Source organism: Tursiops truncatus, chromosome 2 (assembly GCF_011762595.2).
Source record: "Tursiops truncatus isolate mTurTru1 chromosome 2, mTurTru1.mat.Y, whole genome shotgun sequence".
Lineage (NCBI taxonomy): Eukaryota > Metazoa > Chordata > Mammalia > Artiodactyla > Delphinidae > Tursiops > Tursiops truncatus.
The window spans coordinates 45,263,671-45,290,681 of NC_047035.1; the positions used below are offsets into that span (position 1 = coordinate 45,263,671).

At 35.6% G+C, this 27,011-nt stretch overlaps 1 protein-coding gene across 14 annotated transcripts in view; it reads right to left on the minus strand.

Annotated features, from left to right (window-relative positions):
- Nucleotides 1–4,826: 4,826 nt before the first annotated feature.
- The window catches only part of KTN1 (kinectin 1), a 118,421-nt gene continuing 96,236 nt past the window's right edge, over nt 4,827–27,011 (minus strand). For 3 of the 14 annotated variants that reach the window (XM_019923678.3, XM_019923687.3, XM_019923670.3), the window contains 12 exons: nt 26,918–27,004; nt 23,602–23,691; nt 20,051–20,131; nt 19,181–19,270; nt 18,969–19,061; nt 17,942–18,013; nt 17,619–17,702; nt 17,375–17,458; nt 14,645–14,728; nt 12,535–12,627; nt 11,554–11,674; nt 4,827–5,312 (listed from right to left, as the gene is read on the minus strand). In XM_019923678.3, coding sequence (XP_019779237.1) covers nt 5,308–5,312; nt 11,554–11,674; nt 12,535–12,627; nt 14,645–14,728; nt 17,375–17,458; nt 17,619–17,702; nt 17,942–18,013; nt 18,969–19,061; nt 19,181–19,270; nt 20,051–20,131; nt 23,602–23,691; nt 26,918–27,004 — 984 coding nt within the window. In that variant the 3' untranslated portion in view covers nt 4,827–5,307. The remainder of the gene's footprint in view (nt 5,313–11,553; nt 11,675–12,534; nt 12,628–14,644; nt 14,729–17,374; nt 17,459–17,618; nt 17,703–17,941; nt 18,014–18,968; nt 19,062–19,180; nt 19,271–20,050; nt 20,132–23,601; nt 23,692–26,917; nt 27,005–27,011) is intronic. The other 11 variants (XM_073800429.1, XM_019923711.3, XM_019923717.3 and 8 more) reach the window with 8 other exon arrangements.

Sequence of the window (27,011 nt, forward strand, 5' to 3'; positions counted from 1 at the left end):
GGGGTACACGGGTTTTTTTCTATTATTTTTTCATGATTTTGTGTATCTGAAATATTCATGATTGTAAGAACTGAAAGACAGCAAAATCCCCACATACCAAAATCTGTGGGATGCAAATAAGTCCAGAGGAAAACTTACAGCCTCTGAAAGGAATTAGAAAATAAGAAAAACTGAAAATAAATGAATTAACATTTAAAGACAAGAAGTTGGCAAAGTGCAACAAAATAAATGCAAAGAAAGTAAAAAGACTGAAAATGATAAGACCACATATGAATTAAACATAAAACAAAATACAACAAGAAAGTGCTGATAGAACTGCCTAGTATAATTTTAAAAACTGTTGGAAAAAAACAATATGCTAGACCAGTAGCCATCAAATTTTTCTTCTCAGAACTCCTTTACACTTTTAAAAGCTCTTCGGTTATTTCTATTAATATTCAATGTAATAGAAGTTAAAGCCAAGAAAAATTATAAATGCTCATTTTAAAGTTTTCAGGTTCTCGTGAAATATAACTTCATTTTCCAAAACAAACCAAAAAGATGTAGTGAGAAGACTGGCATTGCTTTACATGTTTGCAAATTTCTTTGACATATGGCTCAATAGAAGACAACTGTTTCTACATTCAATCTGTTGTGACAGGTAGTTTTGGTTGAAGTATACGAAGAAAATATGGCCCCATGCAGATATGTCACTAGAAAACAGAGAAGTAGCCATTTCAGGTAATTGTTGATATTCTTTGACACAGCAAAACTCAACACATGGCAATTTCTTAAAGATTAATCATGATGTAGAGTCTGAAACCCTATCAATGAACTTTTTGTACTCTGTTACATTAAAATCCATTAGTTTGTCTTGTTCTTTGAATGAATCTTTTACCCAAGCCTGATTTTATAACATTGTGTATTGGTCATTTGGAAAATATTGGTTCACTGAGTTATGCAGATCTTCCAAACGTTGACACATTTCATTATATATACCAAAAAAGCACATTCATTATTACCACTACTGATCTCATCAGAAAAGACATTCTTAAGTGAATCCAATATTGTCTTTACTGGGAGTGAATAGTGGTGAAAATACAGTAACTACCAACACAGTTTGGAACCACTGCTTTGATCCTTGTTGAAGCACCAGCAGTTTTATCTACTTGTTTTAACACCATCAGCGAAAAAGGCAAATAACATCTTAGTATTATCAAGGTAGTTTTGACCTTTTGGAATTCTAGAAAGGACCCTGGCGATGCCCAGAGCACTGCAGACCACACTTCTGAGAACCACTGAGGTTGAAGGTCCCTTGGAAAGTACAGTCAAGAGAAAATGAGAAGGTACAATAACATCAGGAACAAACAGGTTTAATTAAAAAAAGTAATTTTTTAAATTATAAATTATATACATAATTACACACACATACATATATATATATATATATATATATGTGTGTGAATATATATATATACGAATGAGCCAATAAGAGAAGCAAGCCAGAAGGCTTAAGTTGGAGGATTGAATCCTAGTTCCTCCAGTCAGTAGCTGTGAGACCTTGTTTAATTGTCCCCCCGTGCCTCAATTTCCTTATTTATAAAATGGAGATGTTGATAAAAGCACCCCTTCAATAAATTCTGGTGAGGATTAAATGAGTTAACGCAAGTAAAGTGCTTTAAAAATGTCTGGCATGTGGTAGGTTGTATAAGTGATTAATGTGTTAACTGTCATAATAGAATTCCACCAATGAATATGAAATTGCCCAATTTCTGAGGAAAACACAAATGACAAAAACTGAGTCAAGAAGAAAGAGAAAAATCTATCAATCAGTTGGTAGAACAGCCTGGATTTGGCCTCATTTTCCCAAGCACGGTCTTTGTGCAGCACCTCCTTCTTCTCTTAAGCACAACCTGAGCAGATCCCACAGCTGTCCTGTAACTGCAGCTAATCCAAGTCTAGGTCAGAGTCACTGGCCTTAGTGGCAGCAACAGGGAGGAGACTGTTCTTTAACTCCTCCTTTGCCCTCCCTTCTCTGGGGACCCAGATGATGAATGGGGTCAAAGGACAAACATCTCTACTCAACCGAGGGTGCAAATGCAGCCCCCTTCTGGTGATCACTGTTCCTCCTGTACACGCCATCTAGGGCAGGTCTCACAAGTGGCAGATGCCCATATATGATTCGTCCTGGGATGCAAGACATGTGAAAATCTGGTCCTGGCTCTAACCCTCTACGGGCAATACAGGTGCTGCCCTGTGGCGGCTGGGGTGAACACTTACAAGGTGCTCAAGCCTTACACAGTGTCACTGACCTGCCAGAAATGTACTAGTTTTACTACACCCAACTGAAGGGTATAGCCTGCTTCTCAGGTATCCCGCCACTCCTCCCTTCCACATCTCTCCGTTCTTTCTAGGGATCACGATGTCTGCTCTCAACTACAGCTGAGTGGAAAGGCCCCATGGTAGAAGCATGGCTGAAACAGCAAGGAGGCCCCCATATGGCATAGCAGGTACTTTAATACTCAGTGGTATAAGGGTCATTCTCCCTCCCTGTAGTCACTCCTCAAACTGAGAAATACGCTCAGGGCTTGCTTCCTGCCTCAATTGGCTGTTAACAGTGGCAAGAGGGGCCACTAGAGACTGAGGACACAGATGACCTCTCTTTTGATGCTCCCATCCTCTCCCAGCGACCTGCCTATAGGACACTGGGGAAGGGTAGACAGCTGGGGGTGGATGAGACAAGTAGGCTAGTTTAGCCTTCCATCATTCAGGGTAACTAAGGAACTGGGGATACTTAACCTAGAGGGGAATGGACTTCAGAGAACATGGGCTATCTTGGCATATTTGAAGAATAACTGAATGGGAGTATGGTACGCTTTTCCTATGTGATTCTGGAGTAAGGAAGTAGGACAAACCGATGTGAGTAACAGGAACACAACTTTCAATACAGTAACTTAATAACCATTAACAATTACAATTGTACCTAATTGTGAACTTCCCGCCACTTCAGAGGCAAAAAGATGAACACGTATTTGGTTGGGATGTTGAGGGAGGGAACAGAAATTAATCAGAGATTAAGACTGAGTCCTCAAAATCTCTTGCAATTTTTTTTTAATTCAAACATATAAGGAGGTTGAAAAATAATACAGTTACACAGTTGTTCTGAGCAAGAATAGCAAGAAGGACTTCCCTGGTGGTGCAGTGGTTGGGAGTCTGCTTGCCAATGCAGGGGACACTGGTTCAAGCCCTGCTCCGGGAAGATCTCACATGCAATGGAGCAACTCCGTGTGCCACGGCTACTGAGCCTGTGCTCTGGAGACCGTGGGCCACAACTGCTGAGGCCCACACGCCTGGAGCCTGTGCTCCGCAACAAGAGAGGCCACTACAGTGAGAAGCCCACGCACCATAATGAAGAGTAGCCCCCGCTCACTGCAACTGAGAAAGCCCGCGTGCAGCAACAAAGACCCAATGCAGCCAAAAATAAATAAATTAATTTATAAAAAAAAAAATAGCAAGAAGAGGCTGTAAGATGGAAAGTGGGATTTGTTTGCTTTTTTCAGAAGGCAGAGACATGAGTACCTTTATAGGCAATGGCAAAGGAAAAAGAGACGACGATGATATGGCATCTGGCTGGCCTTCAGACCAATTTCCCAGTGGTTTGCTGAAAGCAGCCACGGCCTGGGGTAGCCCAAATTCCCAGTCCAGTTACCAATGGCCATGAGCAGCTTCTTCAGTTTCTCTCTCTATACTTTAGAAATACTATTTGGTGCACGCGCTATATGGTGAAGGCACCACTTTAGATAATCCTCAAGGTATAAAAATGAATTTCGGGAATTCCCTGGTGGTGCGGAGGTTAGGACTTGGCACTTTCACTGCCAGGCCCGGGTTCGATCCCTGGTCGGGGAACTAAGATCCCACAAGCCATGCAGTGTGGCCAAAAAAATAAATAAATAATAAAGATGAACTTCACCCATTCATTCATTTAAGTATTTGAGCACAATTAAGTGTCAGGTACTTTCTCAGGGCTGGGGATAAAGCAAGGAACAAAAGAGATGGTTCCTGCCCTCCTGGAGCTTACTTTCTGGTAGGGAGGGGTATAGGGAATGACTAAGTATATACTGGAGGACTGTTAACGTTATAGACCAAGACAGGTAAGCAGATAGGGAGGCAGGGGGAATACTGAGTAGTCAAGACCCGATGAAAAAGGTGACATTTAAGCAGATTTCATGATGGTGAGCGAACCAGCCAAGACTGACACCCAAGAGAAGAGAGCTGTAGCAGAAAGAACAGAAAGTGGAAAGGCCCCATGGTAGAAGCGTGGCTGAAACAGCAAGGAGGCCACCATATGGTATAGCAGGTACTTTAATACTCAGTGGCATAAGACATTTGCCAATGGTTATTTAGCATCTGAGCACTCAGTGTTTTCAGCCAATTATTAAAAAAGAAAAAGAAAAAAAGATAACATATGTTATCAACATGTTCAAACAACAAAAAAGGTAACATATGTAAACTGTGTAAAAGTGTCTGATAAGAAGGAAACAAAAAAGTTAATCATTACTTAAAATAATAATAGTAATAGTAAAAATAAAGTAAAGCTCTTCTACCTGAAGCAGGGGTGGTAGGTCTGAAAACCTAAATACTTGCCCCATCCTTTCTGTAACCCACACTACCTTCAGGACACAGTTTACCTTGCACAGAACCACAGAGAAGACCCAGAGCTCTAGTTAGAGAAGGTGTACAAGCAACAAACCTACCCTGTCTGAAGTTGCAATTAATGATTGTGCTCTAAATTATGTTGATCTAAGTGCTAATGAAATCTGTTAAAGCTCAACGAAAATCAAAACCAGTTTGAATAATAAGCATCCCTTTATTTGCTGACGTCATTACAAAAACCGATTACATTAGCAACAAAAAGTGTTTTCTTGAGTTGAAGTCAGAGGCAGTTGCTCCCCAAAATGTTAAGTAAAACAGTGTACAACATCTGTATTAAAATGTTAAATTTTACATTGTCTTTACCACTTTTGATCTTCTGAACAATTTTATTGAGCAAAATAAGATACAAGATTACATGTTTATTTTATTTTCAGGAATGTAAAGGTCTAATTATTCAAACAGTTTTTATTATAAAACTAAACTCTGAAGGTGTCTACAGAGTTGGCTTTTTTTCTCTCTCTTTAAATCAGTAGTCTAACAAGGATTAGAAAAGACAAAACTCTGTTCAGTGTTTCTGACAAAGTAGAAAGGGTGAAAACATAAATAAGGCTTTAATTTGGCAAAATATAATACAATGCCTTCTGTTATCCTTGAATGAACAGTTTCCCAATTACTTCACTCTGTAAAAGATCAGAAAGAAAGAAATTCATTTTAAAACAAAGAAACCAAAAGGCAATCAGAAGACATCTGTCAAATACCAAAAGTACATATGCCATTTGATCTAGCATGGCCTTTTCAACTAAGATCAGAACAATTAATACTGATGGTAATCAAAAATAAGAGAAAAATCTCAGGATTCAGAAGGAGCTTCTGAAGGTGGATTTTTAAATATGTGAACCAAAATCTCAGACCAAACTGAGAATAATACAGGGATTTAAAAATCCTATTTAGAAAACATTTAAGAGAACACTGGGAATCCATTTGTATTACTGTTCTACTCAAGAGACTGTAAAGCTAATAAGGTGAGTGAGCAGCACTGGAAAGAAACTGAAATTTACAACTCTCCCCCGGTGAATAAATAATTGAAGCTTCAGACAGAGATTTCCTAAGGTCTTTTGAAGCTTTCCAAGTCAGATAAAATGACTAAAGAAATTAAATTTCAAAAGCCATTAAAGAGATTAAAAGGACTTAACCATATGCAACATGTGAAGTCTGAATGGATCCTGGTTTGGAAAAAATAGCTAAAAAGATATTTCGGGTATAAGTGGGGCCACAAATATGGGCTTTAAAATGGATGATATTAGAGCTACTGTTCTGGTCTTTTTGGATGTGACAGTGATACTATGGATTTGTAAGAGAATGTCTTTGTTCTTAAGAGATACATACTTAAGTGCTTAGGGGTAAAATGTCATATTATCTGAAAGTTACTTTCAAATGTGTTGACATCAACAAAATATGTATACACAAATAAAGAGATGAAGTAGCTGAAGGGTGTCAGTGTTATACATTATATATCCTTTCAACTTTTCATTAAGTGTGAAATTTTTCAAAATTAGAAAGTTGAGGGGAAAAGAAGCAATTAGAAAGTTAAAAAACAAAGTTATCACTGGCTATCATGTTCTCTAATTAAGACAAGATTAACAGCTAATCAGAAAGTCTACATAGCCCACTGGTACATTAAACTAAGAAGTGCTGTGTGAACACATTACACAAAATGAAAACCTGATCCATATGACAGTCAAGTATAAAGTGTAGAAATAAAAGCTAGTTTTTGTCTGAAACATTAACTCTTACACTCCAATAGCACCAAAAAAGAACTTTTTCCTTTCAGAAACAAGAGAAAACTGTATCATGAAAGAATCTATTTGTTAAAGGGAGTAAGGAGGACACATATATAAAAAACACATACACAAAATTTCACCTCAGTTTTTCCTGGATAACTTCAAGAGCCTCTCCAATTCAATACTGACAAACCAAATTACCAACTTTAGGAAAAAGCCAGAACTGAAGGAAGAAACTATAAGAAGCTGGCAATAAAGGATTAGACAGAATGAGGAGAAAGGAAAGCTGTGACAAGGATCAGAGCACATAGTGCTTGAATTAGGGAGAAGAAAAGTGCAGATTAAGAGCACAGGGCCTAGGCCCAGACCACCTTAATTTAAATCCCAGCTCACCCAGTTACTAGCTGTGTGACTTTGGGCAACTTACAGAACTTCTTTGGGTCTGCTGTAAAATGGGAATAAAAAAATAAGTAATAGTATTAATCATCATCATCATCACCATCATCCCTATCTATCTACTGCACTGGGTTGTTGTGAAAATTTAAATGAATGACCATATGTTAGAAGCATGTTCGTTCTTAGAGGCACATTCATGAAGTGTCAGCTGTTAAAATCATCAGCCTCCTTCCACATGATTCCACAAACAGGTTCCAAGGTAAAAGATCCTGGGTGTTATAGTCTGAATGTTTGTGTCTCCCCCATCCCCCGAAATTCCTATGTTGAGATTCTAACTCCCATGTAATGGTATTTGGAAGTGGGGCCTTTAGGAGATTCCACTGTCATGAATGGGATTAGTGCCCTTTTAAAAAGGACCCCAGAGAGCTCCCTTGCCCCTTTTGCCATGTGAGGACACAGAAAGAAAATGGCCATCTTTAAACCAGGAAGTGGGTCTCACCTGACAGAACCTACCGGTGCCCTGATCTCAGACTCCCCAGCCTCCAGAAATGTGAAAAATAAATGCCTGCTGCTTAAGCCACCCAATGTATGGGTTTTTTTTTATAGCAGCCCAAACAGACTAAGACATGGGGTGATAAAGTTTTCTGATATAGTCGGACATACACTTGGAACACTTAGAAGCCAGGCAGATATGAAACACAAGAAAAAGTAGGTATCTGGAAACAAAAAAGTATACTACAAAATACTACTGTTAACAATCCAAAGCTACAAAAACAATTACCTTAATTAAAAGGGGGACAGGCGGATGACAGCCTTCTGTTTGGGGAGGTGGCAGGGGTGGGGAGAGAAGGATAGCAGATGAGCAGGAAGACTTCCAGAAGAAAAGAAGGGTTAATGTTTTACAAATTAAGAGCGCAAGACAAATGCCCCTACAACTCAAAGAAAGGCTAAGTTCTGTGTATTAGGATTTCGAAAACTAAATTACTATACATCATCTCTCATTTTTGTCTTTTAAAAATAGCTTTTCTCTTACTGAAAATGTACAGCATTATCTTAAACAATTCATATGTACTTGTAGTATATACTAAAAAGAAGTAAGATTCCTGGTAGGAAGGTAAATTGGTGCAGCCACTATGGAAAACAGTATGGAGGTTCTTCAAAAAACTAAAAATAGAGTTACCATATGCCAATCCCACTCCTGGTCATACAGCTGAAGAAAACTCTAATTAAAAATACATGCACCCCAATGTTCACAGAGGCACTATTTACAAGAGCCAAGACATGGAAGCAACCTAAGTGTCCATCAACAAGAAGACGTAGTACATACATACAATGGAAAATTACTTGGCCATAAAATAGAATGAAATAATGCCATTTGCAGCAACATGGATGCAACTAGAGATTATCATACTAAGTGAAGTAAGTCAGAAAGAGAAAGACAAATACCATATGATATCACTTATATGTGGAATCTAAAATATAACACAAATGAACTTATTTACAAAGCAGAAACAGACTGACACAGAAAATAAACATGGTTATCAAAGGGGAAAGGGGGCTGGGGGAGGGATAAACTGGGAGTTTGAGATTAGCAGATACAAACTACTATATATAAAACAAGATAAACAACAAGGTTCTACTGTATAGCACAGGGAACCTTATTCAATAAGGTTCAATATTCAACATATTGAATATTCAATATCTTGTAATAAACTATATGGAAAAGAATATGAAAAAGAATATATATGTATATATATAACTAAATCACTTTGCTGTACACCAGAAACTAAAACAACATTGTAAATTAACTATGCTTTAATTAAAAAAAAAAAAAACAGTAATAACATATACCTAAATAAAGCAGGGAAGAAAAAAAGATTCTTGACATCAGACATTAACCTATAAATTCTGATGATTAAGAAATCTGTATTTCCAATTTAATTATCTGGTAGTAATTTTAAAAGAGTTGACAAGAGGGAGAATACACTGAGCAAAAATGATGGCTGAAGTTAAAAACTCGAGGGTAACACAAACATTTAAAGGGCATAAAGAAGAGCTGTGGGAACCAAGAGATCCCTAAGGAGGGGTTATCACTGTCAGTGCTGGCTAGAACCTATGCAAGGAGAGAGTTCTCAAGTGCTGGTGGACCTCTAGCTTCATACAATCCATCTATCTTTCATGATACACTGCTGACCACTCAACCGCCCTTTCACTTGCCAAATTTGAAATTAAGTTCATCAGCTAACAAAAGAATGCTGAGTTATCTATCACTTAGGTGAGCTGTCTGCTAAACAACAGTTCAGCTGTGTTGCCAGGGTATATGTATTTCTTTTAACAAATTACACACTACATTTTTATAAATTAGGAAGAAAAAAGTCTGGAAAAATAAAAGTGTTACTACCAATGATCAGTGTAAATCTCAAATTTAATATGATTAAGGCAAATGTGGGAACAGGCAAGCAAAAATGGTTCAGACCACATGTTTGAGAAGAAAAAGAAAATACTGAAGAACACTTTTGAGATGCTGGAGAGATACTACTGACAAGGTCTAAAGGCAAAGGGTAACAGGCCATCTTATAATTTTTTAGGTTCTCAGAAGCGAAACCCTTCCCTCAGAAAACAGAGGCCTAAGGACTGACCTCACCGTATTTAGAATAATTCACAACTATTTTCAGTATCTTATATGCAAAAGATGATCCTGTATTAGCTCTAGCAATTAGGAAATCATTAATGAATTACCTCAGCAAAAACGGTTTCAACGGAATGGCAGAAAGAGAAGCCATTCTAGAGGAGATGGAGTAGTTAGTAGCATGAGACTGTGAGAATAGTTTCTTCTTTTAAGAATCTTTGTTAAACAGTGAAGTAAAAAAATTAGGGTGGTAATCTAAAGAAAGTGCAAAGTTAAAATAATATATTTGAGCATTTTTCAAGACTGAACAGAAGCAGTGAGTGGAGAGGACTGAAGATGTAGACTTCAGGACTGAAGCAGGACTGAAGATGTGGGAAGGAAAGTTGCCCTGGGAAGCAGGAAACGAGGTTATTTTCTAGTTTGGGGAAGAGTGGTCAGGTGGCAGAAATTTAACTCTAGGCAACTGAGAGGTCAGCTTACCAAGGATAAAAGATTAAGGTATAATTCTTTTTGCTGACAGGTTATAAGAATGAGTTGGGTTTATTTGAAAAGTCTTCTTAGAGGTAACTCACCTGAAATAGCATTTTAAAGGAGAGTGTATGCTAAGACAGGCCAGAGGACAATCATTCTACAAAAGTGAGACAGAATGCCCCTGTGACCAAGATGGAGGTCCATACCAACTTTTCCAGAGCACCTAACCTATCCTGAGGCCTTTGTATAACCTAAGAGTCTTAAGTTTGGGTTCTGAAAGGGACAATTAAGTGATGAGTTGCCCCCTGGCATTGCACAGGCCACCCTACTCATGTCCAGGACACCACGATTATTATAGAACAAACAGCTTCAAAAGAAGAATATCTAAAGTATTCAGTGCGTATCAGAACACCCTAATTAATTACCCAAGGCATTGTGACTTAAGTCATTCTTGAAACAGGTAAAACCCAGGAATCAAATCAATCAACATGCATTTCCAGGTAATACAGTCAATAAAATTTTATAGCTTGGTTTGTTTATCTTCAGTTAACACTCTCACTTCAGGAGTTAAAAAATGGATTTCTTTGATTACCCACAGCAAACTTAAATAAAATCCAGCTTCCAATGTAAAGAAACTGTGACGACTTGATTTTCAGTTCAGCATCTTACCTCAGTAAAAACATTATAGTCACTTTATTTTACCAAGTCATTAAAAAAAAAAGAAATCACACAGATATTTTGCCAGAACTAAGATCAGGATAAACTAAAGAAACAGTTGCAGACATTATGGCAATGAACAAAACCTAGGTAAACAAGTTATGAGTCTGTTCTGTAAAAAGGTCAAAAGAGGCAAAGAAAAAGGGTTTTTACATGAAAACACTAATTGGAAAAGATATGTTCACTGCAGCATTATTCACAATAGTCAAGATATGGAAACAACCTAAGTGTCCACCAATGAATGAATGGATAGAGAAGATGTGGTATGTATGTGTACACACACACACACACACACACACACACACACACACACACACACACACACACACACGCGCGCAGTGAACTACTTGGCCATAAAAAAGAAGGAAATCCTGCCATTTGCAACAACATGGTTAGAACTTGGAGCTATTATGCTAAATAAAATAAGTCAGATGGAGAAAGACAATATGATTTCACTCATATGTGGAATCTAAAATAAAACAAACAGACAAAACAAAAACAAACTCACAAAAGAGAACAGCTGAGTAGTTACCAGAGGGGAAGGGAGTTGGAGGGTGGACAAAATGGGAAAAGGAAGTCAACTGTATGGTTATAGATGGTAACTAGTCTTGTGGTGGTGATCACCTTGCAGTGTACACATGTATAATGCTATACTCATGAAACTTACATATTAAAAAAAAAAAAAAAGATAAGGTATGTTTTTTCTCCTCCAAGCTACAAGACCAAAAAATATGTACAAGATGGAAATAAAACTCCAAGAAAGCTATAAAGCTGTCATTTGGAGGTTCTGAGAGAGATAAAGAGGGAATATTCCCACTAGGGTAACAAGAGTTCCTATATTTAAAGTAAGTACACACTATACATACATTCACACACACAGTATGTCAATTATCTATAGACAGACAATAATACTTCAGTTATTCTTACCTAATACCTGATAGTGTTCTTTCTCCTTTGTGAGCTGTTGGTTTACTGCCTGAAGTAACTGCTGTAACTGTGTTACAGTCTGATTTAGACTTACAGACATTGTCTCCTTCTCAGAAGACTCCTAAAAAGAAGACGGAAGAGATGAAAAACGCTGAGCACAAGAAAAAGGCATTTGCAACCAAAACCAAAAATAGTTTATTGCTGTTTTAAACACAAACAAAAAAATCTGAAAGATGATATGAAAATTGACAATAAAAACCACATAGCGCAATAGGGTTTGCTAACCTAGCATGCAAATTAGTTTACATCAAAGAAAGTTATGTTATAAATGTTGTCACTAGGTTACAAAGGGAAAAATCTAGAATCGATGAATATCAGATATAAATCCATTTCTCCTTTCAGAAAAAAAATTGCAAGGAACCAAAGGAGAGTACATTCATAACAACAGAAAAATAACAGTTAACATATATTGAGCTCTTACTAAACTTGAAGCACTGTTTTAAGTGTTACCCACTATTCTAAGTGTTTTATATAGTAATTCATTTATTCCCTTCAACAATCCTACAAGATAGGTACTAATATCATTGCCTTTTACAGATGGAGCAACTAAAGCACAGAGAGGATAAAAAGTTTCCCCTAAGTCAGTCACACAGCTACTGAATAGTAGAACCAGGATTCAACACAAGCAGCAGAGTCTACATTCTTAAGCAGTACACCATAATACCTTCCACCACAAACCTACACATTAACATAATAATGTCTCACCAAGCTAAAGTGAAAACAAACATTAATAAGAACACTGCATTTCAGATAAGATACCTCAAAGAAAAAATAACCTTGAGTTAAGAATGCAACATAATTGATAGAAGCACATTAAAAAGGCATTTTTTTTAGGTAGAAATGGACCCTGTACATTTTTTATTCTTCACATAATTTACAAGGTAATCAGCGCAGAGATTTGGAGCTAAAGAAAATGCATACCGTTTCTGGGGAAACATCACTATTCTCAATAACAGTAGTGTCTCCAGCAGCTTTTACTATTTTTGACTGGATAAGATCCAGTGACTGTTGAGCCTGTGAGGAAAGCAATATGGAGTCTCTGAATAATACAACTGATAAATAAATATATACAAGAAAAAATATGAGTGATTTTCTTACACTCATTATATTTTGTACAAAACTAAAGCTCTTCTCAAAATACAATGTAAAGCCAACCTGTTCCGTTTTTTCCCCCAAATCAAATAGCTTTCTCCCCCACCAGATTATAAAAGCACATGCTCACCATTTTAAAAAGTTCAAACAATGCAGAAAATGTATAAAGAAATAAAAAGCAGAAATAAGCACAGTGATATTTAGGTTAACATTAGTCTAGATCAGAGGTCAGCCAAATCTAGCCACACACAGCCTGTTTTTGTAGAGCTCACAAGCTAAGATTGGTTTTTACATTTTTAAAGAGTCGTGCTAGACAAAAAAACAGAGTATATGAAAGAAACTATAGGTGGCCCACAAATCCTAAAACAGTTTGTGAGTTTGCTGACTCCTAGTCTAGATCCCTCTTTAGTGCATATATGTCCTAACAGAAAATTGGTAGAAAATGTTCTATAAATGGGCTTTTAACATACATGCTGTTTGACGAAGCATTTTCTTTTTACATGTCAATAAATATTTATGTGCATTTCCAATTCAGAGTTGCACAGTATTTCTATTACATAGATATGGTACAGTTCACTTTCAACTACTGTTGCCATTTTATGCCAAATAACACGGCATAGCCATATCTTTGAGCACCTGTTTAATATCCTTAAATTACCTCTTGAGAAAATAAACTGCTAGGCTAAAACTGCAAGTTTTATATTTTGTCCAGTGATCAAACATTCACGTTATCAAAATATAAATCAGATTGCTCAATCCTGACAATGTATCATATATCTAAGTCAGAGTTCTGAAACTTTTTTTTTAATAATTCACATTCTTAATTTATTTTCATTCACAAAACAGCTCTTGTAAATGCCATTTTATAGAAGATAAACTTGAGACTTGCAAAGAGCAAATAATTGCCCCATGGTCACACAGCTCAGAAGTGGCAGCAGTAGGATTCAAACCTAATGAAACTTCTTAAGTTCACATTTTATCTACTGGTGACAACATCAAAGTAATCTGAAGCAACTCTAGATTCCTAGACTTTTGCATAACAATTATGATATAATCATACAGAACCAACAAATATTTCTTTCAACCTTTAAAAGAGTGGCAAATTTAATTGTTTTGCTAATGACTAGATCTGCTATAAACAATCTTAGCTCTAAAGCAGCTCTGATAAAAGCATTTATGAATTACACTATTAAAAATCTCAAAACAGGGGCTTCCCTGGTGGCGCAGTGTTTGGGAGTCCGCCTGTCGATGCAGGGGACACAGGTTCGTGCCCCGGTCCAGGAAGACCCCACATGCCGCGGAGTGGCTGGGCCCGTGAGCCATGGCTGCTGAGCCTGCGCGTCCGGAGCCTGTGCTCCGCAACGGGAGAGGCCACAACAGTGAGAGGCCCGCGTACCACAAAAAAAAAAACAAAAAACTCAAAACAGAATTACAAATAACTTGTCAACCTAACGCAAAGAATAAAAAATGTAATCCTAAAAATCACCCATCTACATGTGAGATTAAGAAAAACATATTTCTACAAAGAAATAAAGGGACGAATTTCTGAAACATCAGAGGTCTATATATACTTCTTTCACATTCATGAAGATCAAAAGAAACATACTTTGTAAATGACTATATAAGCAAATCCCAATAAAAAATATATAGATGTAACCAATTTTAAGAGTCACATCAACTGAATTCAAAATTTAATCTACACTTTACAAAGCAATTAATTATATAAATATGATGAAATGAAGAAGCGAATTAAGAATGGAAAAACAAGCCAAAAAGTCTAGTTCCAAATATGTAACTGTATAACAAACAGCTTAAATTTATAAACAAATTAATGTAATGATGTGAAAGAATGAATCCAGGGTTAGCAGTATGTCTGCTTAAGATTCAAGGTACAACATAATATGATGATATGGCATCTTCAGGACAAGCAGTGTCTTACCTTATGCAAGTCACCAGCTACCTTCTGTCTTTCACTTTGTTCAGTTCTAAGTTTTGCAAGTGTTTCATTTAACTGCTTCTTTAACTGTAAAAATACAGGAACACCATAATTAATTCACATCCTTCTTTGATTCCTTCTTTGATTATGCTGAGACCTCTAGGACTGAAGAATGAATGAGAAAGAATGGGCTCGCTAACAGTTATTATGCACAGTGGATTAGCCAATATGCTGCACCAGATGTACAGAAAAGCTAAGAAGTGCAGGTTCCAATCTGTAAAGCTAAACATAAGAAAAGCTACAAAACCAACTAGAGTTGAGAGTAGAAAACTGCAAATGTAAAAACAAAACCATCAAATTCCAGTAGATTATTTTTTTTAAAGTATTACTATTCACTATTCATAGGGCAGTTCATTCACATTTATTTCAAATTAAAAGGCAAGTCATAAGAAATTTTACTAGTTTTTAAATGTTTAAAGGCTTTCTTAACCTATATAGTTCAGTTAAGAAGAATCAATTGTGTAATATTTTTAATAAAAACATTGAACAGAAGATTACAAATCCAGTAAAATGAAATCTTCAAAAATTTAAATGTCACTCATCCTTTAAGATGTCACTAGAAAGATAAGTGCAAGACCACACTGGCCTAACTATACCAACAAGGCATGTCTTAATATATACATCTCAACCAACTTGTTGAAACAGTTATAAAGCTCTATTAAACTCTAGAGCTAATACATAATGACTGTTCTCTTAGTAACTATTCTGATTACATAAGAATGAGGGAAATGGACTCACTGACAAAAGATAACTTTTTCTTATTAAACTCATCAAGTTAATTATGTCTCTCACCCACAGGCACAGCATTCCAAACAGTTCTGGAAACCCAAAAGGGGGAAATATAAGACACTGACATTTCGAACATGTAGAGAGAATTAGTGCAGGACATTCCATTTGGAAATTTTATTTTGGGAACTCTATTTATCCCAAATGCTTCAGTTCTTGCTCCTTTACTTAACTCTGATTTCACACATCAGAGAGGTTATTCCTTTAGCCCAGGAACACACAATGTATAAGCAAACAAAATTATTTTAATATATCTTAAAATGTGGCAACAGTTACCCTGAGCAAAAAGCAAACAGGAAGATTAAAATGAAGACTGCAAACTCAAGGCAAAAAAATTTTAAATATCACTCAAAATGACCTCTTGACAGAAGTAAAGGGTCAAAATGTACAAAGAGAGCATCAGACTGAATGGAGACTCAACCATAATCCTGTGGGTTTGATGCTGCACTGGAGTCAGCCACAAAGCATCAAAGTAAAAGTAAAAGTTAAAAGTAAAAAAAAAAAAAAAAACCACATTACAGGATAAGCATATCACTTAAAGCTGTTGCATATCACAGTACCAATCTGTGCAATGTATAGCAAACGTATGCATAAAACCTTAATTGAATCATTCCCACACTGCAGTGGGAATGATTCAATTAAGGTAAAATAAAGGTAAATTTTATTTCAAAAATAGAAAGGGGCGTGTGTGTGTGTGTGTGTGTGTGTGTCGGGGTGCGGACTCTGTGTACATTTCATAGAGAGCTCTACTCTGAAAATTGATTCCCATAAATCACTGCTGTAACACTGCTTAACATGAATGAGTTAAGAAATTTTCTTTGGTACATACAGCAGTACTAAAAAGAAAATCCCAAACTTGGCAGCGTTAACTTATAGTAAGGAGAAAACTGTCTTACTGCAATTGTACTAGAGTTCATTTAAGTACTTTTTTTTTTTTTTTGCGGTATGCGGGCCTCTCACTGTTGTGGCCTCTCCCGTTGCGGAGCACAGGTTCCGGACACGCAGGCTCAGTGGCCATGGCTCACGGGCCTAGCCGCTCCGCGGCATGTGGGATCTTCCCGGACCGGGGCACGAACCCATGTCCCCTGCATCAGCAGGCGGACTCTCAACCACTGCACCACCAGGGAAGCCCCATTCAAGTACTTTTTAAAAATCTAATCATATTCTTAAGTTTTAAAAGTCACAGATAGACATAATGATTACTGTTTCAAACATACAATAAGATAGTCATGTTTATTTAAAAAACAAGCCTGCCTCAGTGTAAATTTTCAGAAAATTTAAGAATGGGAATACAGGGTACTCTGTCTTTATACAACATTTAACTAACTTTGAGTCTGTAGTTTTCGGATTATTATGCTCTGAATGATAAGACGATGATAAAGAATTCCACAAGCTTTTTGTTATCTATAATGTGTAGAAAGGCCAGTTAAAATAAGAAGCTACATTGGATCGTTGCCCTTGAACGAAGAATATGTATCTTCCTCCTTCAGTAATCTCCTTCCAGGTTAGAAAATAAGAGGCTCAGTTAACTATGCTAACTCTGAGAAGAGAATCTTTGCAACTCAGCCAGTCTTTGTCTGTTTGTTTCATTTCTTTATTCACTGAAAATAATGCTGTTGAAGAAATCTGGTTTTATAAAACACAGAAAATTCTGAAAAAGAGTTGCAAGCCAAACATGCCATTGTTAGGAGCTAAGAAAAGAAGGATCATCTTAGGAATCAAGAAAAGACAGACCATCTTGAGTCATCAGAATATGAAGATTATCTTAAACTTATAAAAATGCCAAGCTAAAGGTGTTAGCAAGGAGAAGTCTGGATGGTTTCTCCACATGTCAACACAAGTGTTTTCAGAGCCTACTTGATACCCCGTGGAGAACAAGCTTCTTACCAAATTTAGCTCTTCATTCTGTCTTACTGCTTCAGAATATGAATCATCAAGTTTTTTCTGCAATTCAGTCAACAGATCTTTCAGCTGCAATGAAGTTTAGAGTTTAAGATTGATTTCCTTATGATATCCCATGTTTGTATGCTACTTGGAAGCTCTGCCAGAAACAACTTACACTGAAATATTTTATCACTGTTATAAATTTAACTTAAATTGAGAAGGTTGAAAAAAATTCTATCGTAAGTACCTCTCTGACTTCTGTAACATAGGTAGATCGTTCCATTTCTGCCTTCTCTAGCTCCATTTCCAAATGCTCTTGTTCTCTTCTCAGCTAGCAGTGCAACAAAGAAGGAAAAGTTAAGAGCCATATTTAAGAGGCTTCCCTACAATGAAAAGTTATGACACTTATGAATATAAAACTATACCATCTGAAACACTACTCAAGATATTCTTAAAGGCGTAACAACCACATCATAAGACAAAAGAAATCTTAAAACACAGCTTGTAAGACAATCCTTAATGCTAAAAAATGAGTCCATAGGTTACAAATCAAATGGTGAGATAACATACATTTTCAATATCTTTATTTTCTCTTCTTAATCGCTCTAGCTCTTGCTCCGAAGATGTGAATGACAATTGCATCTGAAATGTGAAATAATTACATGACCAAGTTAAACCACCAAGGATACAGAGGCTTTCCTATCTTGTAGAATTTTAATCAATTAGACACTTCAGAGGGTTTTTTTTATGTATCTCACTTAAAGCCATAACTGAATTTTAAAAGATCTTAAAAATTAGAGTGTCACATTTAACTTGATTTAAACTGTGGTCAAAACCTACCCCATTTGCATGGTATTATATTAGGTCCAGTTAATTGTTAATTAACTGTAATTAACAATAATCAGCTGTACTTAATCCCCAAATGCATTAATATAGAATACCATCAGCAACCCCAGATTCTGCATAGGTCAGCCCAGGAAAACAAGTGAGCAAGAGATGGCACTCTTTACCACACCCAAGTACTACTACGCCATTCTATATGAGCATCCAAGATACCAGATTTTGGTATCTGTGGAGACTCCTGGAACTAATTCCTTGATGGATATGGAGGGACAACTGTAAACAGAAGAAAAACTAAGACTACAAAATAATATTCAAGTCCCGTGAACAGAAGAAGGACTTACTTTTTCTTGAATACTATATCATGAGTCACATACCTGTGTTTTAAAACTTATTGTGAACACCAAATTCTTTGCCTTATGCTATCACATTGTGGTTCTTTAACTTCCAAAGCACTCTGCACGCTGTATCATTACTCTTTAGTCGTACCCTAAACCAGTGAGTCTCAAGCATCAGTGGGCATCAGAATCATTCGGGGGGCTCTTTAAAACACAGACTGCTAACCCCACAGCTTCACATTCGGTAAGCCTTGGGGGGGCCCAAACAATGTGCGTCTCTAACAAGTTCCCACGTGACGCTAACGCTGCGCGTCCAGGGCCCACACTGTGAGAACCACTACTCTAAGCTTTTTTTTTTTTTTAAATCGTTCACACATTCCTTTTATTTTTTTTCCCCTAAGCTCTTCGTTTTTAAATACCTGTTTAATAGTCTTTTGTGATTCATCGACCTTAACTTTCCATTTATTCTCTTCTTGCTCCACACTTCTCTGTAGTTTCTGTAAAATTCCTTCCTATAAACAAAAGTATAGTTGTTCTGAAAACTTCATGTTCTAATACCAAGATAAACTATTTAAGCAACTAAGTAATGTTAATAATTATTTTAAAATGTAGGTTAAAAATCATTTCCTACTGTTTCTGCAAGGACGGATTTGTATTTTTCACACTCTAGCTGTAACAATGTGTGCATTTCATCAGCTTCTTTCAACTTGTGCTCTAAAACCTGCAAATAAAATAAAGAAAAATTCTCTAGTTTAGTTTTACCAGAAAGTTTTGTGCTTCAAATCTGTTTCAGTACTTAATGGTATATTATACAAACGGTTTCTGTTTTATTATTAATTACTACATTTCAATCTTCTTAAGTAACAATGAAGTTTAATTACCTTTTTTATGGTCATTTGATTTTCCTAATAAAACTCTTAGAGTCTGTTTAATACAAAATATATCACACAATTTTGTAATAAATAGGCTTGTCACTCTTTAGTGAGACAGTAAATCAAAGCAGATCCACATGTGAAGTAAGATCACAATGCCATGGGAAAGAAATTTTATTCATGCCACTTGAGAGACAAAAAAAGTTAATCTCCCAAATTTCAGTAGTCAAGGATAAAAATACATCTAGGCTCTGAATACTCTTAAGTAATGTATTTGGGGATACATTAGCAAACCAGTCAGTTTCTACCTATCAACTGATCTTTACTTTCTAAACCCAAGCTAAAAAGAGAGCAACAGACAGTTAAATATTCAGTTTTAGAAATGACTAAGATAACAGAGTTAAACGAGAAACACCAGCTTTGTACACAAATCAAACACAGGGAAGACTTAATACCATTTCCACCAAAATGTACACAAAAATGAAACCACCTTCTTATACTTTCTGAAAAGATCACTATTCTACTCATAATATAGCCTTTATCTTTCCCAAGCTTATAAAGACAAATTCTGATTTACTTCTTTTTTCTATGTTTCTTTAAAATATAAATACTTCACTTCATGAACTAACCTTAACCTCTTCTGAACCTGAAGTTCCAGCCACACATTCTTTTGCCCTCTTTTCAAATCCATGCAACCATTCACTATAACTCTGTGGAGAAGAAAAGTCAAAACAACCAATTTCAAAAAATACCTAAATGAAATAAGTATTTTAAATAACCAAATTAGAAGATTATAAAAGAAATCTATATAGACAAATACCATCCTTCTGGAAATTTCAAAGAAGAATAGAATTGTTACATAAGTTGTACGTGACCCAGCCTTGAAAATAAACACTAAAAATATGCCTATGTACTACCACAAAATCAAATTTAAATTTATTTACCCTGTCCTAGGATATGTGCAACTGAATTCTGGACATACAGGTAGAAGATCTGGGCTCAAACCAGCCTCTACCACTTACTAGTGCTAGGACTAATAGATTCAGTATTTAAGACAGAGAAAGCCTAGAATGAATAATTTTTCAAACTTTTTTTCAGGTGAACCAGTTCTCAAAAACTGAACTCATAAACTAAAAGTTCAATTGAGATACTGTAGTCAAAAGATTTCAGATTCTGTGAAGGTGCTCCAGGGATTGTGAAAATACTTCAAAATAAATATGTATTATGAAGCATTTTTTAAATCATAATGAGAGATAAGAATACACAAACATTTGTGTGTTTAAAACCAACAAAAACTCTATTTGTACTGAAAGGTCAGCTGATGCAAACACAAGGCATTATTATAATTTTAGTCATTATTCCAAATTTCAGAATAAATTATTCTAGATTATTGATGATTCTTGTCTGAATTTTAAACTCTGATAGAGAGTATTTGTTAGATACTTTAAAGCAAATTTCCTCTTATTCCTCTTTTAAGTCTTCGGTTTGGTTTAATTCAAGACAAAAAGAACACACATGAAATTTCTATTAATTGCTCTAATTAAAAGTTTTACTTATGTGGCTGAATCAGGATTCTCTATACTCTATCAAATAAAAAACAAAACTGGATGCTGAGATCACCCTGTAGTACAATACCCCGTAGTACATTTTAGTCAAAAAAGCCTCTCCATTTAAAAACAAAATTACATTCTCACATCATAAATCTGAATGATGACAAAATGATACTATTAAAATCCTACTTAGCTTCAAATACTGGGATTCAATATAAATTAAATTCAGATTTAGATGCTTAAAGTATGTAAGCCTCTCTTCAATCCAGGTCATATAGTTTAGATCACTCCTCTGATGATTTGCTTAGCAAAAAAGCAATAGAAAACAGTTTAAAAAAATTACTTCATGTATAAAAGCCCTTTTATATCTACTGACTATATTAGTAATATTAAATTTAATTATTCTCTTAAGGTAAATAGTTTATTATCCATCATATCTCTAAAAATTTTAAATGCTAGACCCTAGGTAGCACACAAAAAGCTTAATATATTTCTTAAATACAGACTACACGCAGAAGTATTCAACTTTTAACAAGTGGATGAACAAAAGCCAAATATCATCATTCATGTCTTATGGTGATTTATAAATATTTATAGTGTCAAAAAGGTCTGGTGGTTGAAGGTGGGTAATATTGCTGTTAAGAATGAATTTGTTACATTAAAAAGAATTTTTAATTCTGGTGATCTTATACAATCTTTAAAGAAGAGAAACACAAATTATTAACTCTTTTGGCTCATAAAATACTGCCAAATAAATCGTGCAATTCTATTTCCACTAATAAAATATAAAGTAGGAATAAAGAAATAAAAACGGCTTATGGCCACAAAGGAAAAAATATGAAGTATATGAAGAGCAACCCTTTCTCCTAGGTTCAATGTAAGAACAGTACTAGAACTGACAATTTATTCATATTGCCCAGCACAGGTTATTTCATCAGCTCAACCCGTATCTACTAAGCTGATCAAACCTGAATATATCCTTGACAGTTACAACAGAAACAAAAGAATTTTTGCTTCTTGTGCAAGTTAGACGCAGACGATATGTAGATAAAACCGAAGAGAGCAAGCAGCTAAGACTGCACAGAGAACAGGCCATGACGTCTACTTACATCACACCTGGCACCTACAGCCCTCTCCTTGAGAAATACCCTGATTCCAAGTTTGGGGCAGGAAGTGTACACAACAAATCAGGAACAACTTGTCACACCACAAAGCAAAGAAGCTACCAAAGTTTAGCAGTGCTGTGTCAAAAGGATTTGGTAGCCAGCCTAAATAAGCTCCAACGGGCCAAAGAAGCAAAAGCAGACATGATGGACCTCCTAATGGAAGTACACAACACTGGCCACGAAGTAGTCTTGCCTCTACCCATCCTAACTCTGAAGTGTTGAGCCTGAATCTAATCAGGCCTCCACTGACTACCAATTTATAGGATACACAAAGGACAGAGGAACATACTGACATTACTGGGATGCACTCAGCTAAATCCAGACTGGGAAACTGCATATGAAACCACTACATTAAAAAAAAAAAAAAGGGTGGGCGAGGGGGTGTGCTGACAGATAAAAGGGAACCCGTGGAATAAAGATGATCCAAAAGATGTCTTAAATCAATCACAGGTTGACCTTATTTGAGTCCTGACTAAAACAAACTACAATAAGTAGTTATTATTTCATTAAAATACATTATATGACAACTAAAAAATCCAAATATTGACTAGATGTATGACATAAAGAATTTTTTTTTAATATAATAGTATTTTCTTAAAGGAATCCTTATATTTTAGAAATATTTACAAATGAAATGCTCTGATGTTTGACTTCCTTCAAAATAACAGAGGAAGTACAGGGCTAGAAGTAAAACAAGACCGTGCATCAAGGCATGCGATATACTGGTAATGGCTGAAGTGAGATACTGGTTTACCTGGCTCATTACGCTCCTCTCTCTGCTTCTGACTATACATACATACAACTTCCCACTAAAAGAGAAAAGGACCTGTGCCACCATTTTAGTGCCCTCAAGTATTCACTGTATTAATTCTCTGAACGGAGGGAACTTTTCTCTCCCATTTAAAACACATACAACCTCAAATAAAGCAAGTTGTTCTATATCATCTTTAAGACTTTTGCTTGAAGCAAGTTGTTCTATATCATCTTTAAGACTTTTGCTTGAAGAAGTTAACAGATGACCAAAATCTTAAGTTATGAAATAAAAATAGCCTGGTTCTTAGTATTAAATACATTTAAAAATAAAGTGTTCCTAAAACTAAGAAGGAATCACTTAAAATTAAGTTCTATTTTGAATAAAGCCATTAAGAACATTACTGATTTATTAACCACTATTGACTTAGGAAGAAATATTTCTTTCCCAAATATGATGTTTATGATCCTCTAAATAATATGTCTCATATGCAAATTTTATAGATTACAACAAAGTATCAACTGAAAAAACATAAATGTCTTTGAACCAAGTTATTGATTTTAACTACTCAAAACACCCTAGGTTAAAAATGAGAAAGACTGAGGGATCAGTGCACCCTAAAACCAAGTGCAGAGTGCAAATGCTGCTTATTCACAACTTCCTTGAATAATGATAAAGACGTCATATTTTAAAAAATAATAAATTAATCTTACCAAATTAGAAGGTACAGACACCTTTGGAAATAATTTTTTGAGAACTTCTTTAGCTTCTAACTCAACAGCTTCCACATGCTGTTGTCTTTCCTAAAGCAGAAGAAGAACCAAATCAAACTTACAAGATTACAAGATTATTTAAAAAAAAAAAAGCTACAGTCTTTTAAGCTCTAAGGGAAGAAAAAGACTTAATATTTTAAAAATTCTTCTTATTACTGACAAATGTTCAAATTTCCCATTCTGAAATATCAAAATGCTTACATAAGAAAAAATCTGCAAAATCATCCTAAGTAACAATGTCTTATATTAATCAAACTAAGGCAATATCTGACAATATGGACATTTTCCTTGCCATCAAGTGATACCCCTCCAGGAACAATTCAAAAAACAAACAAAAACACAAAAAATAATTCCTACAGCTAAAACAAACTGCATGCAAAAAATATGCATCTGGGTGACATAACTGAGGCTTATTAGGCTGGTAAATCTCTTTCCAAAAAATGCATCACTGATGGACCATGGAATTAAAATGGCAACTTGGATACTTCCAGTTTCAAGGTCAGGTGAAGCTATTTATGCTAAACAAAGGGGGGGAAAAAAGGAACCACCAAAATTTGACAGGTGTACATATGGGAAAAAGAGAAAGAGGAAAAACTGATGGTGCACTACTTCACCAATGCCGTCAAGAAGACTAACTCTGGCATGTGTGTATGGACTCTGTCAGCTGTTAAATTTAAAGATAAGTATCACAAATGCATGTCTAGATTTGGTGATTTTAAATCCAAGTCTAATGGGTATCAATTATTAACTCAAAAGCATTGTTTGTCAAAATTAGGGTAATGACTTGATCACACGAAAAAATAAAAATCGAATATTCAAACTATCTCTACAAGATTAAAAAACAAAAAAAGACATATATAAAAATGCACATCTAAACCAAGCCAAGAAAATCATCTCAAAACACTGGTGAAGTTCAACAGGTGACAAGAAGGCAAGCAAGCTAGCAAGATCTCAACCCTATCTTCCTCCACCATTTAAATCAATCTTTCAAATCTATTATGGATTTAAGATGCACACACTTCAATTTAAGAAAATCTAATAACATGAAAATCTAAAGTTACACAATAAGAAGCTAGAGATTAATCATATTCTGTACACACAAAAAGCTGTTACTTTATTCGGATTAATGGCAGGATTTTAAAAATGGATGTTTTAATGGAGTATTTTCAATAACTCAGTAAAGTGCACTATTTTTCAGGGATACATCCACCTAACTGCATAAAATAAGGTACACTCATTTAAGGAAAATGATTAACTGCTAATTCAGAAACAATGAAGAGCTCATTTTTATCATCTGACCATAGAAGTGGTAGAGCAATCTCTAAAGAAGATCAGGAAAAGAGACACTGTGGAACAGAAACTTTTTTGAAAATTCCCCAAGGGAAAAAGAATCTAACTAAAGGAAATAGGTGTCTAACTTGTAACTGAGAAGCACAAGGATGTACTAGCAATTTTAGGTAAAACGTTTTCATTTGACATAGTAGTTTGGTTGTGGATAGCAATTTCTATTCCACTTTAATATTGAAAACTGCATTATTATAATTTCCTTACTATCTTTACCTAAATGTAACATGTGTGAAGTACCTTTCATGTGAACCTGTCATTAATAGTAGGTCCTCAAGAACATTTACTCCTTACAGCACAACCTGTAGTCAGGGGTCAATCAACATCATTTTATACCTATGCTATCTGAGGACTGTCTAAATTCCATTAAAATAGAGAAGGAGTATAAAGTCTATGCTCTGTAGATCATCAGCCATGCGAGAAGCCATCATGCACTTGGTGATTAGTTCTGAAATATATATAAATTCTTAAATTCACCACCAAACACATGATGAAACAAATTCTAGCTTTCTTTTGGCATCATAATATGCAAGAATGCCTATGACAGGTGGCACATAACTTCTTGTAGGAATGGCATATTAAGAGTTTAGCACTTTCTAGATAACCAGCCTCATTAACAAAATAAGGCTAAAAGGTAGCTCATAACAGTGAAAAACAAAGTTACAGAAACAATCAGAAACTATACAGAACCCCCACTGCTGACAGGGCTGACTGCAACCACTGACAATAAAATAATAACGTCCTACCTGGCCTAGATTTTTCTACTTTCTGGCTTAGATTTCTCTGGTTCCAATATCTGCCAATATCTCAAATTAAGGTTTTAGTGAAAATTAGGGCCTGATGAATAAGTATATAAGTAAATACAAATCCATTTACACTAAAGGAAATATAACTACAAACATGACGGATAAAAAAATTTATTAAAATTCTATTCTGCTTAAAAAAAGTCCTTCAAATGTCACTAAGACTTACATTTAAAATTCAGCATATTACCTTAGCACACAAAATACTTACAGAATGCTGAATTGAATAACATAATGAACTTTAATTAACCCATATTTGAAATTCAATAATTCTGTTCCACATTTATTCTTGGTAGGAATTTTCAAAGTGCTTGACTGAACTGGCACATTTATTTCTCTCAATCTTTAAAAACAGCTTCTCGATTACAATTCATTAGAAATCTTTAAATCCATGGAACAACTTGAACTCAGGGAGAATACCTTTAATCGTCTTTAAGACAGAAGGGGATATATGTTTCAGGAGCACTTTACGTACTCTGGTCAAGAGGATTATCCCTTACATTAACATTCCATACTAAACATAAAATGTGCATCATTACTGCCCAGATACTTCAAAACCTAAAGTTTAATTTTAATTCCATCTCTTCTAAGGAAGCATCCCCAATAACACACCCAGAATTGATCCCGTCCTTGTACTTCTGAAGACTTTTATCATTTTCCACCTTGTCTGAGTCATCTTGGAGTGCCTCAAGGAACCTAGGAGAGTCCACTGTGCATCACAGGTGCATTCTAGGTAGTCAAATGTGTTTGTTAATTCAGTTAGATTTTTTTTGGCTCAGGGTTTTCACCAAGTTGTCTTAATCAACCCAAGAGGTACACTCTGTCTAAGACGAGCTTACATGGGTAGCACAGGCTTCCTGAGACTCATCAGCTTAAAGCAGTAATCACCAAAGCTCAAACAATCAAGTAATCACAACAAAACAGCATGCCCAAAATTAAAGCTTCAAGGAGTAGATGAAAAAAAGCAGAGATGACAGAGGTGATAAATGTGGATGATAAGGAGATTTTATATTCAAATTGCAGTAAAATTAAATGCTTTAGTCTGATTTTAAGACAAGCTGCAGATTTTCTCTGTTCAGTGGATTGTTTCTAGGAGTTAGCATTACAACCTTGGAAGTCTTGTTCACTTTGTCCTGCAGCATTTTTTCAGTTGATGCCAATGCTTCCATTGCTTCCCAGTTTTTCTCCCGAAGGTCCTAATCA